Source organism: Micromys minutus (genome assembly GCF_963924665.1).
Source record: "Micromys minutus genome assembly, chromosome: 10".
Classification (NCBI taxonomy): domain Eukaryota; kingdom Metazoa; phylum Chordata; class Mammalia; order Rodentia; family Muridae; genus Micromys; species Micromys minutus.
Window position 1 is genome coordinate 29,396,816 of NC_137979.1, and position 14,589 is coordinate 29,411,404.

The 14,589-nt window shown below is 39.5% G+C and overlaps 1 protein-coding gene across 1 annotated transcript in view; it reads right to left on the minus strand.

Annotated features, from left to right (window-relative positions):
• NLK (nemo like kinase) overlaps positions 1 to 14,589 on the minus strand; it is a 115,660-nt gene that overhangs the window by 43,047 nt on the left and 58,024 nt on the right. The window contains exons 2-3 of the mRNA XM_080924266.1: positions 8,753 to 8,882; positions 532 to 587 (exon numbers count right to left, since the gene is read on the minus strand). Of these exons, the coding sequence (XP_080780392.1) occupies positions 532 to 587; positions 8,753 to 8,882 (186 nt within the window). The remainder of the gene's footprint in view (positions 1 to 531; positions 588 to 8,752; positions 8,883 to 14,589) is intronic.

Here is a 14,589-nt window from a genome sequence, read left to right on the forward strand (position 1 = left end):
TTCTCATCTGTAAAATGAGAATGAATATACTGCCTCATATAGCAGTTTACTATAGGAATTAAATAAATAGGTGCACAGAACTTAGTGTGTTTGACATCTAAATGAATAATAGCCACCACCACCACTTTTTTCTCATGGAACACATTGAACTTAACTCCATTCAAGTGTTAAAAGCAAGGACAAGATTATCCTCTTGACAAAGCCACCCATTCCGAGGGGATCCTGTACAACATGGCTGCTTCTTTGGTTATCTGCAAAATGGGATAGTGATCATGTAGCTCACAAAACTACAAGGAGACTAAATACACATCTGCCCAGATGTCCATCTGTATCAGCACACAACATCTGATTAGCAGTGAGCTCCAGCACATATTTGGGGTTTCGAATTACCTGGTTTTTTAGGTACCCGACCATGTCTGCAAGGATGAGACAATGTAATTCATGACACAAGCCCCCAGAAGCTAGTACAGAACAGGCTAAATAACAATAGTTTTAAGTGTCCCCTTCTTTCACATTCCCTGGTTAGGATACATTTCTTCAAAATAGTCAATGTGTGGAGGCTGGAGTATGTCAAGGGCAGAGAGTACCTGAGAAAAAGAAAAAGAAAAACAAAAACACAAAGTCAAATTTAGAGAATGAAAAGAAAACAAAGTTTGACACAAATGCAAATAAACGCTGTTAACTGATGGCTTAAGGTTTAGTAAGAACTGGCCACTGAAAAGAAAACATAATTCTTGAGATGGCTTCATAAACGTCCTATGACTAGCTAAGCTGAAATGGGTTATCATATATAACCAAGCGCTGCTCAGGAGAGTGGGGGAAAGGAATGACACAGTTGCTTTTAGAGCAGCATCTCCACCTTCCATTCCTCTGCTCCTCTGTTCAGCAAACATTTACTACACACATCCCACCTGTCAGACACCAGGGTATAGCCAGGGTAACACATATGAACAAAGCGGTCCTCTGCTTTCATGATTTACGGAACAAGCACTTGCACAACACAGAATCATACCCTCTACTGCTATGCAGGAAAAACCCAAGGAGGGTGGAGGGAAAGCACCTCCTAGGAAGGCTGGTTAAGAGTTGGTCAGTTGCTGAGCAGGCAGTGTGGCAGTACAGAGGCAGCTTGTAGAAACAGAAGTGCTCAGTTATGGAGCATGGTAGGTCAGAGGAAAGCACAGTGGTCTAAGTCCAAGAGGAAGGCAGAAAACATCACTCACAACCTCCTTAAGTTATGTAGGTATGATGGATTTTATTCCGAGTACAAGAAGTTACTAAGGTAGGGAAACAGACACCCGGCACCTGACATTTCAGCACCTTACAAAGCAGCCCGCACAGCTGTTCAGGGGTGCCAGAAGTCCTGGTCACAGCATCACACCTAATTTGCTAAGGAGAGCTATTGGGCTCAAAGGACAAAGAAGAGATGGGCAAGAAAGTGTGCCACAGTACAAGCTTTCTACTGGGCACACTCGAGAACACACACACACACACACACACACACACAGTTTGTAGGCCCTAGGTGGCTAATGCCTGCCTCCGTTTTCCTGAGTGCTGGGATTAAGGTATATGTCACCACACCGGTTTTAAAGAATGCAGGCAAAAGAATAATATCCATCCATGTGGTCAATCACCAGCCTTAGTTACTGAGTTCATTGCCATCTCATTTGGAACACTTATAACCTCTACATTTGAAGCATCAGCTATATATTAGTATTTCTTTCAAATAAAAATTGCAAAAAAAATAAATTGCTGGATGTAAAATTGTGATTGTTCAATTTTTACTCATTTAGCCATTTACTTATTTACTTATAACCAAGATGGGGATGGAATCGAAGGTCTTATGCATATGTTCCACTCTTGTAAAAACAATTTAAAATATTTGTTTGATTAATTTATTTTTACTGTCTATTTTTTAAATGTTTAAAAAGGTATGCATTGTGTATATATAAGGGGCACAAGGTATTTCCAGTACTTGAGAGGCTAAGACAAGAGGACTGCCATGTGGTGGCGTGGGAATTGAGTTACAAATATCGACTTATTAGGTCAGCTTGGACTATGGTGTGAGACACTGTTTCTTTTTCTTTTCTTTTCTTCCTTTTGAGACAGGGTTTTCTCTATGTAGCCTTGCCTGGCTTAGAACTCAATGTGGCCTAGGCTGGCCTTAAACTTAAAGAGATCCACCACCTTTGCCTCCAAGGTGCTAGTATTAAAGGCGTTTGCCGTTCTCTCTAACTATGAGACCTATATATTAGTGTTTTGCTTGCACACATGTCCGTGAGAGGGGTCAGCTTGAAAATGGAGTTATAGACAGTTGTGAGCTGCCATGTGGCTGTTGAAAATTGAATCTGGGTCCTCTAGAAGAGCAACGGAGCCATCTCTCCAATGCCATTTTAAAATTTTAAATCAAGATTTGTTGCCAGGTTGGTGGCACACACCTCTAGTCCCAAAATTTGGGAGGCAGAAGTAGCTGGATCTCTGAGTTTGAGACCAGCCTGGTCTACGTGAATTGTAGGACATCTAGGGTTATACAGAGAAACCCTGTTAAACAAAAGAAAACAGAAAGTGGTTTTCAATTATAAATCTCTTTAATGAAATAGCCTTCCCTAAAGTTAAAGATAGCTAAATATAGAGGGCTTTAAATAGTTTAGGATCGTGTACATTTCCTTTTAAATTAAAATGTTTATAGTGAGAATTTTGATCAGCAGAAAACATTTTCCAATTTCTTCAAAGAAAATTTTTATCATGTGAAAACAATTACCTCGTTTTTTATGCTTAAAATCTTAAATCAGCCACTTTAGCAAATCTGTGTAACTTTCCTACTATGTCGTGGCGTGCGCATACGCACATGCACACACAACATGAATGTCTGGAGCTTGAGGAAGGTGATTAGAAATCAGAAAGTTACTAGATATCTTTAAGGCTCTCAACTCTGTACCTGAGAAAGATGCATCTGCCTTGGGGACAAACAGATTCGAAGAGTGACAGTGTCTATTGAGCATAAGCTATTTCACACTTCAAATCTATCTGTGCTAATTAGAGGTTAACTAGTAGGAAGTGACAGCCCTATTTTAAGAAGAATTATACTTTCTTATTCCATACTTGATGAGGCTCCCATTAAAAAAGCCACAAGCACCTCAGACACTGGCCTACACCATCTGGCTATTGACTGGTTCAAACTCTCTCCCTGTTGTTTTGTTTAACCTGAGTGCAGACAAAAGCAGTACTCAGGCCAGCAGAAAGGACCAAGGACTTCAAAGCAATGTGAATGGGCAAACGAGATGGGACACTAGAGTTCAAACACTGAGCTTCATGTGCAGCTTTCCCATCTAAACAGATGGGAGTTTCTCTTGACCCACAATCATTTGGGAAAAATCAAATAAAAATTAGCCTTTTGATTTAAACAGAAAGGCACTTGTAAAGATACCTTGGATGGAATCCAAGTACCCCCCCACCCCACAAACAAAAATAACTCAAAAAGCAAGAAGGAACCAGGTGTGGTGACACTCAGGAAGAAACTGTAAGTTCAAGGTTCATCCTGGTTAGTTATTCCACCTGGGCCAGCCAGAACTATGTAATGTCCAAGAAAACAAAACCAACAAAACCAACAAAACCAAAAAAAAAAAAAAAAAAAAAAAAGCCCAAATCAAAAGAAACACCACCACACTTTTAAAAAACGATGGTCATGGCCAGATGTGCATATTCTTTAATTCCTCCAAGACCTGGTGAAAACTGTCTTTTACGATTTTAACCTCCCAGTTAGAAGAGTCAGGACAAAGTGTTAACATGTGATCATGTAGCTTAGTTTTGGTTGTCTTTTTATCAGTAAAACAATTATGGTGAATAATCTTAAGTCTAAGTATAAAGACAAGAAATTTAGTGCTTAGCTCTGTGGTAGAGCATTTGACCAGTGTGTTGAGCTCTTCCTGGGTGGTAGAGGTGACAGAAACCTAGCTGTTTACTCAGCAAACAAGAGTTTCTACTCTGCCAAGAGCACTAGAAGCTCTCCTGGAGGACCTAGGTTCAATTCCTAGGATCCACACGGCAGCTCACAACTGTCTGTTCCAGAGGACTCAACGCCCTCACAGACACATGCAGGCAAAACACCAATGCACACAAACTTAAAAATAAATAAATAAGTAAAAACACACACACACACACACACACACACACACACACACACATATATAAAAAGAATGATTAGGAATGGCTGGTATTCTCTTAAGGTACAAAAACTACATTATTGCTACAGTTTTTGTAACATAAAGTACACAATTAAAAAAAAAAGATTTATTTATTTTATGTATGAGTACACTGTCACTGTCTTCAGACACACCAGAAGAGGGCAATGGATCCCATTACAGATGGTTGTAAGCCACCATGTGGTTGCTGGGAATTGAACTTAGGATCTCTGGAAGAACAGCCAAGGCTCTTAACCACTGAGCCATTTCTCCAGCCCAAGTACACAAATTCTAAGAGCATAATTTGATGAATTTTAGGCATATAAAAGTTACCCAGATCAAGAAATGAAGCATTTGAACATCTCAGACAGTGCCTTCCCTTTTAGTAACAACCCTCACTTCTGTCATCATAATGCAACCTGCCTACTCTTAAACCTTACACAAATTGAAAAAGAGCTGTATATTCTTAAGAATTTCAAATTGGGCAGGGTGGTACACGCCTTTAACCCCAGACTTGGATCTGAGTTCAAGTTTAGCCTGGTCTAGATAGAATTCTAGGAAACAAAACAAAGCAAACATATACTCCCCAGCCCACCCCCCAAAACAAAACAAAAAATACACTTTCATTTAGTTGGTGTTTATCTGGAAAGAGTTAATGTATGTCAATGGAATGGATGGGGTTAGAGGTCAACTTATGGGACTCAATCCTCTCCTCATGTGGGTCCCAGGGGCTGAAGTCAGGCTGTGAGTCTTCACAGCAGGCGGAGCTGCCTTGTTTGCTGGACCAGTTTCCTTTATTCACATATGCCTGTGAGATTTACTCATGTTGCTAAGCGGATTAGCTGTTCATTCTGCTGTAGAATATGCCTTTGTATGAAAGGAATGTTTCATCGTGCACTTATTTTCAATTTCCAGCTATTGTAAGTTAAGATGTCAGGCCTATTCTTGGCATGAGTCTTTGGCTAGATGTCTGTCTTATAAAGGGAATTAGGATAATACATTGAGCTTTAGTTATGACCACCTATCTCAAAATCAAAGATAATTTCCTGTTAACTCACTTTTTTACAGTTGAGTCTATGACTCTCTTCAGTCAATTTATGTGTATCAGGTAAGAGAGGTCTTAAGGTGAAGTATTGTGTGCTTGTTAAGCCTACATGTTTTTCTTTTTCCTTAATAATGTTAAGTAGCTGCCTCTGTTCACCTGGAAAGCTATAAATTTTAAAGAGTCCAATTTCTAAGTCTGAAGTGAGATCTATGAATCTGATCTATGCTTCATAGTCTGGTTGTCCAGCATTACTGACTGTGTAGACAACATGGACTGTCCTGCACTGAAGCACTGAAGGAAATGACCACAGGCAGGCTCCCCACAACACCTCATCACACTATTTATCAGACTAAGAAAGTCACTGAATAACCTGAAGGTAGAGATAGGCTCCAAAGCTAATGTAGCCTAGGCACACAGAATATATACAATAAATGTTTACCGAATTAGGGAAAATGGAGTCTAAAGCCAGACAAAATTTTTCACTCTGATCACTGAAATAACTTAGGTAACTCTAAATCTTTGGTTTCTCTGTAAAGTGGAATTAACAGTTCTATTTTGCAAGATTTTAATGAAGTAAATGGGTTACTGCACATAAGCATCTAGCATACTTCCTGACATACATCAAGAGTATGCATTAAACAGTTGGTTTTACCCCTTTTAAAAATGATAGACTTTTAAATTTGTCTGTTTGTCTGAGACTGGGCCTCACTACATAGCAATGGCTGGGCTAGAGATATTAGACGAAGGGGGCCTTGAATTCAACAGAGATTTACCAGCCTTTGCCTCCAGAGTACTAAAATTAAAGGTGTGTTCTCCTATACCCAATTTTGGATCCTCCATGTAACCTGCACATTTTCCTTCAGGACCAATTGTGGCCTAGGGACATAACCAGTGGCCTCTTGAGAAGACTGGCACTCTACATATGCCTCCTATTTTGGTTCTGAAGCAATGGAGAAGCTGGAGTACATATAAATAAGCCAGCGCTGTATCAGGAGAAAGGGGCACCATGTGCTGTGCTTCTGTGGGCCGACAGGTAGCTACTGACATGGGCTCCTGCAGAGACGGTGGCAAAGGTGGCTGGCTGCACTTCTGTCAGCACGGGTACCCTGGGGATAAGCACTGTGGTGGGCAGAGGGTGGGCCTCAGCCCTGAGCCAGTTACCCGGGGTTCCATCCCTACATCAGCAACAGAATTATGGTAACGAATAATTCTGAATAAGTCACAAGATAGACATAAGAAATGCTGGATTTAGAGATAACTGTTTATTATGGTTTGTTTTCTTTTTCTCCTCAGTGACCTGCTTCCACTGCAGTGTCGGTAGTGAACAGGGGATGAATCATGGTTGCACACTCAAAAGTATAAACCATGCTCTAAGGACAAAGCAATTTCTGATGTCTGCTAAAGGATTAAATATTTCTGTTTTCTGAAGAGTTATTTTGTATTTTGTTTTTTTATTAAAATGTATTTAGTTTCAAACAAACAAGTCAGTGCTATCTCACCATCTTCATGCCCATACCCACCTCAAATATTCCTACAGCAATCACAGGCACTTTTCTTGATAGAGCTCAGGGGCTCCAAAAAGTGTTTGTGTCTACTTGTATGTATTATGAAGAATTTCAATTTCCACCACATTCAAAGACTATTATTTCTGCTTTTATCATGACCAATTTGCAAACAAAAAAACGTAAACCCTCCCCAAACTAAAGGCATGTCACTAGAAACTACCAGGAGCTGAAGGGCACACCTAGTTCTGCTCTCAGCTGCCTCTTGCAAGCCCCTTCAGAACTGGCTGTTTGAACTGGCACTTGACATCTCTAGAACTTAATGACTTTATAGACATGGGTTGTGAGCAAAGACAAACAGCAGCTTGTGATACCACTGTGTGTGTTTGAAGTCAGATCTTCAGTAAGTGAACTTCTGAAGTCTCCTTTGAAATAAATGTTGCTGTATCATTGGAAGGGGATATTGTACAGCAGGTCTGCACTCTGGTGCTGGGGTGGTCCTAGGGTAAGCTGGGAACTTAGTAAGCATTAAATAAGAAACTTAGTGAGCATTAAACATCACTCTAACTCACATTTCCAAAATCTAGGAATCTTGATTTATAAAGTTAAAACCATCAACTTGAATGGTATTTTGAAACTTACTCAAATACATACCGGTGTTAAGCAGTTTGGGGAGTCAAAAGGAAGTATCCCCAGTGCTGGAACTCTACCATGAGCTATAAACTCCTGTCAAACCAAGCAGTGGCAAGTGAGCCACACAAGTAAGTTCAACCAAATAAACTTTCTTTCTTCAAGTGAGAATGAGATTTTGGCTGATGTTATTAAGGTTTCTGTGTAATCAAGTACACAGACTCACAAGAAATCTTTTTTGATAGTTTTAATTACAGCAATTAAAATAGTTAAGTTCTATGTGAAGAGCGAGGTAGTTCTTTTCACATGAAAACAAAACAGTTCAATGCTAACAAACTTAAAGTAAACTTCCCAAAAATCTGTAACTCAGGGTTAGCCGAAATAAGGTCTTTCAAAGTACAATAAGCCTCTTTTCCTCCCAGTCTCCAAATTTCTAAACAGCTATAATCAGACTAGCTCTACTTTACCCTTTAGGACTATCCTATCTTCATATTAAAAATAGTTTTTCCTACATCCTAACCTAAATATTAAAGGGTAAAAACAAAACTTAAAACCAAGGGCCTTAACTTAACTTTCCTTAACTTAAATTACCCATACAAAATTATGCTTTATTTTTGTGCTGAATATTGGAATTATTCAACTAAATAACAACATTTGCTTTGCTTCATTTAATATTAATTTGTCAGTTTATAAATCTATACTCCACTTAGATCTATTCAAGGTTCATTCACAGGAAGGGTCTAATTTGTTCAGTCTTGGTTATGATTTCTTTCTAACCTATTTTCCCTGCAAATATGTTCCTTTCTGGGGGGCAGGGGTGTAAATTTAGTAGCTTAAATTCTTGGAATCAAAAAGATATCCCAAGCCAGGTGTGGGGAGCACTTGGGGGCAGAAGTAGGAGGGTCTCTAGGAGTCTGAATTCCATGACAGCCAGGGCTACATAGAGCAACTCTATCTCAAAAAACAAAAACAACAAATAGAGAACACCCTGCAATTCCAAGCTGGCTTGGAAGTTAATGTGTGTGATGTTTTCTAGTTTGGGGTCTAATTATGTGTACATCATAGTTGTGGAGTGTAACTGATTTTCAAACCTCCAAGTCAAATTTTGCAATACTAGACTCTGAAGTGATTAATATACTGTGAAGCTGTTGACTATTGGTTTTAATATGTAAGACTCCTCAGCGGCATAAGGAGAATCTATAGGAAGAAAGCAAACCAGAAAAGGAACATGACTTAGAATCTGTTGTGACCTCTTCAGCAAAGACATGCTGCTGCTTTTCAGAGCTCGGCATAAGCGACAACTGAATTCCACACCCCTTGAAACTCACTGTTGTTCTTAACTGAGTCAGTGAAGTAGGTCTAGAAAACAGTTTCCCCCAAACACCAATTTCACTTACATTATCATGTTTAAAAAAACACAACATCTTCAATTCCCGGAAGACTCTTTTGCAAGAGACCAGATTCTGGAAGACGTTGGGCATCTTTTTGAGTGCTACTCTCTTTCCATCTCTTGGATCTGTTACTGACCTAAAGAAGCAATATTTGGGGGGGGGGGGGGGGAAGGAAGGGAAAAAGAGAAATCAATTCTAAACCTTAGTCTCCAATGTTTCAGAGATCATGACAAATATTTTGTATCTTAACACTCAATATCACATTCACATAGTAATGCTTTAGGCTTCAGTGTACAAGATGGCAAGAGTCTATACAAAGAGAATGTCTAACCACCCAACTCATGTCACATTCTTAAAGAAAACCTTATCTGAAGCCAAACTTGGTTTGTAATACTGGCATTTAATATGAGGCTGAGGCAGGAGGATGGTGAGTTTGAGGGAGACCCTACCTCAAAAAGCTCATAAATCCTTTCTCCTCCCTCCTCCTTCCCTCACTCACTGCATATCCACCAATACTCTAAAGGATCACTTAACCCACCTGAAGTTGGAATATCATTAGTAAAGCTGTTTTAAAAACTGGGGAAAGCAACAGCATAGGACAACATGGTCAAACAAAAATCCTGTCATATTTTATTTTCAGAACCATTTTCAACATTGAAGAGATATTTGAATAGTTTACATAAACTGGTCTCTCATACAGATGCGCATCTGCAGTTGCTACAGTTCTGTTCCCTTCTTCTGAAGTCTTAATGTTAGCATGGGGATCCTCTGGGTTCTCAATGGTGATGCTCTCTGCTTCCAAGCTCTCTTTGTATGACTTGTCCTCATGGTTACAGCCTCCTTGACAGCTCAGCATTCCCTTTCACCTCAGTCTTCTAACCACCTGCATCGCCAAGTTCCTCATTTTTGAAACAGTTCTGTGAAATTCCTAACTATTCAATCCATACAGATTAAACCAAATGCTTTAAGTCATTAACTGGCTATTTGGCAACAGATGTCCATGAGCTGCAGCCTCTGTCTGGCCATGTTCAGCTAGGTTAGAATCTTGATCACTTGTAGTTCTTGCTCTCATCACCTCTCTTAGATTTAGGTCATTTAAAACTGAGACCCATGTACCATCCGGTCCTTTATCCAAGTTACTAATTAAATCTTAAAGGACAGTACCAAGAGCTGCTCTCAGCAATAGATACAGCACCAGAAACCATATATGGGACTCACAGCCAATCATAATTTTGGGTACAGTTATCTGATTAATTATCCATCCAATTAACTATAATCATTCAACTTTCTTACCATCTATATAAAAATCAAACAACCATCCAATTCTGCCTTTCTGAAAATGTAGCATCCTTGTTGTCTGTGTAAGTCTCACACCTAATGCCCTCATCTTAGTGACACTACTAATCATGAGACTCTAGGATGCATACCCATATTTGTAAACAAGAGCATTGGTCTTGATTCTGATGTCTGAAAATTTGGTAAAGCAAGCACTATCTCTTTTTAGTTTCTTTTTTCTAAACAGTGACTCATGATGTAGGGCCAGCCTGGCAGTGATCCCCCTGCCTCAGTCCCTTAAGTGCTGGGATAACTGGTGTGCATCATGCAAAAGCTATTTTAGTTTTTCAGTCCTGGAGATTAAACCCAGCGTCCTGTGCACACCGACAGAAGCTCTTCACTAAGCTATGTCTCTAGCCTGAGTTTCCAATAGCTTGAAGTATATATAGCTAAATTAGCCCAGGGACTGATATTAGAGATTGCTGCACCGGAGATAAAAGGCAAAATCTATACCACCACTTAAAAGTCAAGTAGAAGAAACCAAGTATAAGTTACAGTCAGACTAGTAACTGAGAACTCCTTTCCCTGTTTCAATATAGTACCTCTACATCCAGTACAAGATAAAAATGGCAATAAGGTAAAAGGGAAAGAAAATGTTGGATCAAACTTTGTATTCGAGTCTGTTCAGGCTCCTTTAGACTAGAACAGTTACTTATGTCTTTGTGCTGCTTTTGAAGAATATAGGTTAGCCACTTTGTTGATTGTCCCTCAATGTATTTTTCTCTGGTGCTTTCTCATTAGAGTCAGAATATACACTTCTGACAAAGACTTGCCTTTGGAAGGCACCATATTAGGAGGCATGAGGGGTTTCCCAGGCCAAGTTCCTACTCTTCATCAGACACTGATTTTTGGCATGCAATGATAATTTTTACCTAAGTCAATTGTTATTATGATGGCTGCCAAACAGTACTTTCATAGTTTTAGTATCTTTAGCAGCTCAGTTCAGTAAATACTAGATTAAAAATAGATAGCAAGGGCTTCATATAATTCTTCTTCTTAGCCCGACTTGCTCAATTACTGGTCATCCCGTTGTGGTAAGTAAACTGCTCTCTGGGTGAACCCACACTGTAAACACACAGGCTCAAGGCTACTACTGCAGCTTATGTAAGTTTTAAGGTAAAATTCATGAAGCAGCATTTTACTCTATTATTCATGAAGAAGTCAGTCAAGCCTGTGGCTGGTAACAATTTAAGTCTGACTAATGGGAATGGCAGTGCAGAATTCATGCCATGTTGAGTTTGCTCTCTTAACTTGAGGCAGCGGAAACATCCTTCAGAAGAAACAATACAGAAAAAGCACAGGCAACCCAATGCAGTGACTCCTTTATTTGATCTGCTATTCAAAAGGCTTGGTGGACTTAGTTTTTCTTCATGGCTCTTCCAGCTGCTACACAGCTACAGAGATAACAGACACCATGGCACCTTTTTTATTTTGGGAAAAGGGGAGCCATTTTTAGAACTACAATTCACAAAGTGGCCAGTTATTTTCCCTGCCAAATACTAGAGGTCATAAGTGGGGCACTTGGTCGACTTCCTAAAAGCACTCCTGCTATATTAACATGTAGAACTTCCTAAGTTTCAATTTAGTATTTGGTGCATTTATTCATTCATTTCTTCTTTCCCTCTCTCCTTCCTTCCTCTCACTTAGCCCAGGGTCACTTAGAAATAAAGTATTCCTAATCCAGGGATCCTGGACATTGTCACACAACTGCTTCAATCACAGACAAAAGCAAAAGCTGGAAGGAACCAAGATGAAGCTTATCCCTGGAGATATTTCCTGGTCACCTTGAATTTGCTCAGTAGTGGAGGATGACCTACAATTCTGATCCTCTGCTTCCTGAGTACAGGTGTAGGTCATCAATCTGCTTTATGTAATACTGAGGAATTGAACTTATGGCCTTGTGCATGCTAGGCAAGAACTCTATCAATGGAGCTATATCACAAACCCAATCTTCCAAGTACCATGATAAAGACTAGAAGGCTGTAAGAAAGAACCATTCCTTCCATCTGCTCAAATCATACCAATCCTTTTCTGCACTCAGGGCACAAGTTCAACTATTTTTAAGATGTCAGAAGAACCTACAAGCCATTTTTTAGAGTTTGTCAAAAGAGTACAACCACAAAGCAGGAAGCTTTTTAGTTCTGAGATGGTCACTTTAAAATATTATTACTCCAGGGAACCTGGAAATGGTCACACATTTGCTTCAGTCACAGACAAAACCAGAAGCTGGAAGGAACCAGGATGAAACTTATCCCTGGAAATACTTTCCTGGACACCAAAGTGCCACTTAAAACATTGTTAAACCAGGAAAAACATTTAAAAACTGTTGCTTAAAACTGGCTGGCAGGGATCCCCAAGAAACGTATGTTCCTCATTCATTTTTACACGAAGAACCTGTTTTATCTGGTACTCTTAATCTTTCTGATACAGGTTTTTAGCCACTCGTGTCATGGCAACAACAGACTTTACCTACTGGTCCATCTAGCTGGCTCATCACCTTACTCACGTCTTCAGTCCCCAACCAATGATGCTGGATACCTTAAACTATAACTAAAAACTGTTTTATGTTAATGGTTTGGTCTGAAGAATATTTGTTTTTAAGAGCATAAATTAGTTCCATCCCTATGCCATATGTTTTACGTGCAGTCACTGTCAAGTGTCTTTGTGAGGAGTTTGTCTTGCCTGCAAGAAAGTAGCCATTCTGATTTTTCAACAGAAATTTCTTAATGTCAGAGTATAAAGAAGTTTTCATGGCCTGTTAGTCACTGTCCTCTCTTAGAAACAGACCTATGAATATTACATGGGCAGAAAACCAGTTGCAATGAATGAAAGGTTTCTGGCAAAGTGATAGTGGAAAATAATTAATATCTCTAGTGTGCACGTGAACACTGTGGGAAAGAAGGGGTCACAACAGGCAATTAAAATCAAAAGTGTGTCACATGAAAACACACTTGTTTTTAATCCCATGGGCGGTTTCCTAAAGTTAGGTGTTTAATAACATTTTGGAATGAAAAATCCAAACAAACAAAGGAAAAGGCAAAACCATTTAAAAACTTGGTAATTTTTGTAGTATATTAGGTTTATAAAGACAGAAAATATTACACAAAAAAGTTCTATTAATGTGGCAGATTTATACAGTGTAACTTTACAGACAATGAAAAAACCTTTAAGTGGGCTAGGGATCTCTGTCACCAGAAGAGTGTGGCATAGGTACATGATGGCTCAGTCCTCAACACAAAACAACAACAGACAGACAAACATCTCAAAATAAAAAGTAAGACAAAACTAGGGCTATATCTAAGTAGTAGACATCTTTCCTGGGGTGTATGAGGCCCTAGGCTCAAGCTCTAGAACCATTAAAAATATACAAAGAAAGAACAATGTAAGAGATAACATTCCCCTCCATACAAAGAATAGTTATCAAGCAATAAATTGCATGGTATAATTTTAGCTTAAATATAGACAATAAAAGAACGTATGGATTAACAGAGAGGCTCCTTAAAACTTGTCTACCAGGATGGTAGTAATAGTGTTCTACCTGCAGCCCTATCACTTGAGGTGGAAGCAAGAATATCAAGAGTTCAAAGCCAGCATCAGCTACACAGTTGATACAGCCTGAGAATCACAAGGTATCTCAAACAGCAAAAAGTCAGGCAACCATCATAGCTCATACCTGATTTCCCATCACTTAGGAAGCTGGGCCAGCAGGACTGCAATCTCAGGCGGGCCAGGACTACTGTATAGGCTCTCTAGGATTGGGAAACAGGAAGGCTGTGCCAGTTACTAAGTTACTATCTGTCACCACCAAGGCCCTGCAGCTTCACACTGCTCTATAATGTTGAGGCTAACTCTGCACCTTACACTTTGTCCACTGGCTCAGGTTTCTCAATAGGGAGGCTTTATGAGAGCCTGCAAGGTTAGAGAACAAAGAAACGTGTTCCTTCCAATTAGCTTCCTATCTTTTGTTTCTGTAATAGCGTTCAGCACCTTTCACTCTGGGCAGTGGTAATTTCTGATAGCAGCAGCTAAGTCGAGTGTATAGTTCTTGACTCTTATATAACTGCATTGCATCTTCTACCCTGGACACCAACACTGACAACTTTCCCTCAAATGTCAGTACTTCCACTACTTGGGTTTTCAAATTTTAACACATCCAAGTTTTCCCTGCATTGTCCCAGGTGGAAGGCAGACACTTTTGTGGTATCTTAATGCTCTCTTCTTACCTGTTTAATTGCCTAGTTGACAACTCTATAACTAATTAGCACTTGTTTGTGTTAAACTCTGTTCAAATACCTGGTTGTTCTTTCTCCTGATTGGACCCTGGCGGATGTAATAGTATCCTGAAGAATTGTGATGGAAGTTCCAAGTATCTATACTGAAAGACAAAAATCAATCTCCAGCCTTAGTTCATACTTACATAGATGGGCTGTGTAGAAATTTACAGAGCTTAAACTATTATTTATTTATATCCTGTAGGTGCAGGCAGGCGGGTGTGTTTGTAAATTAGT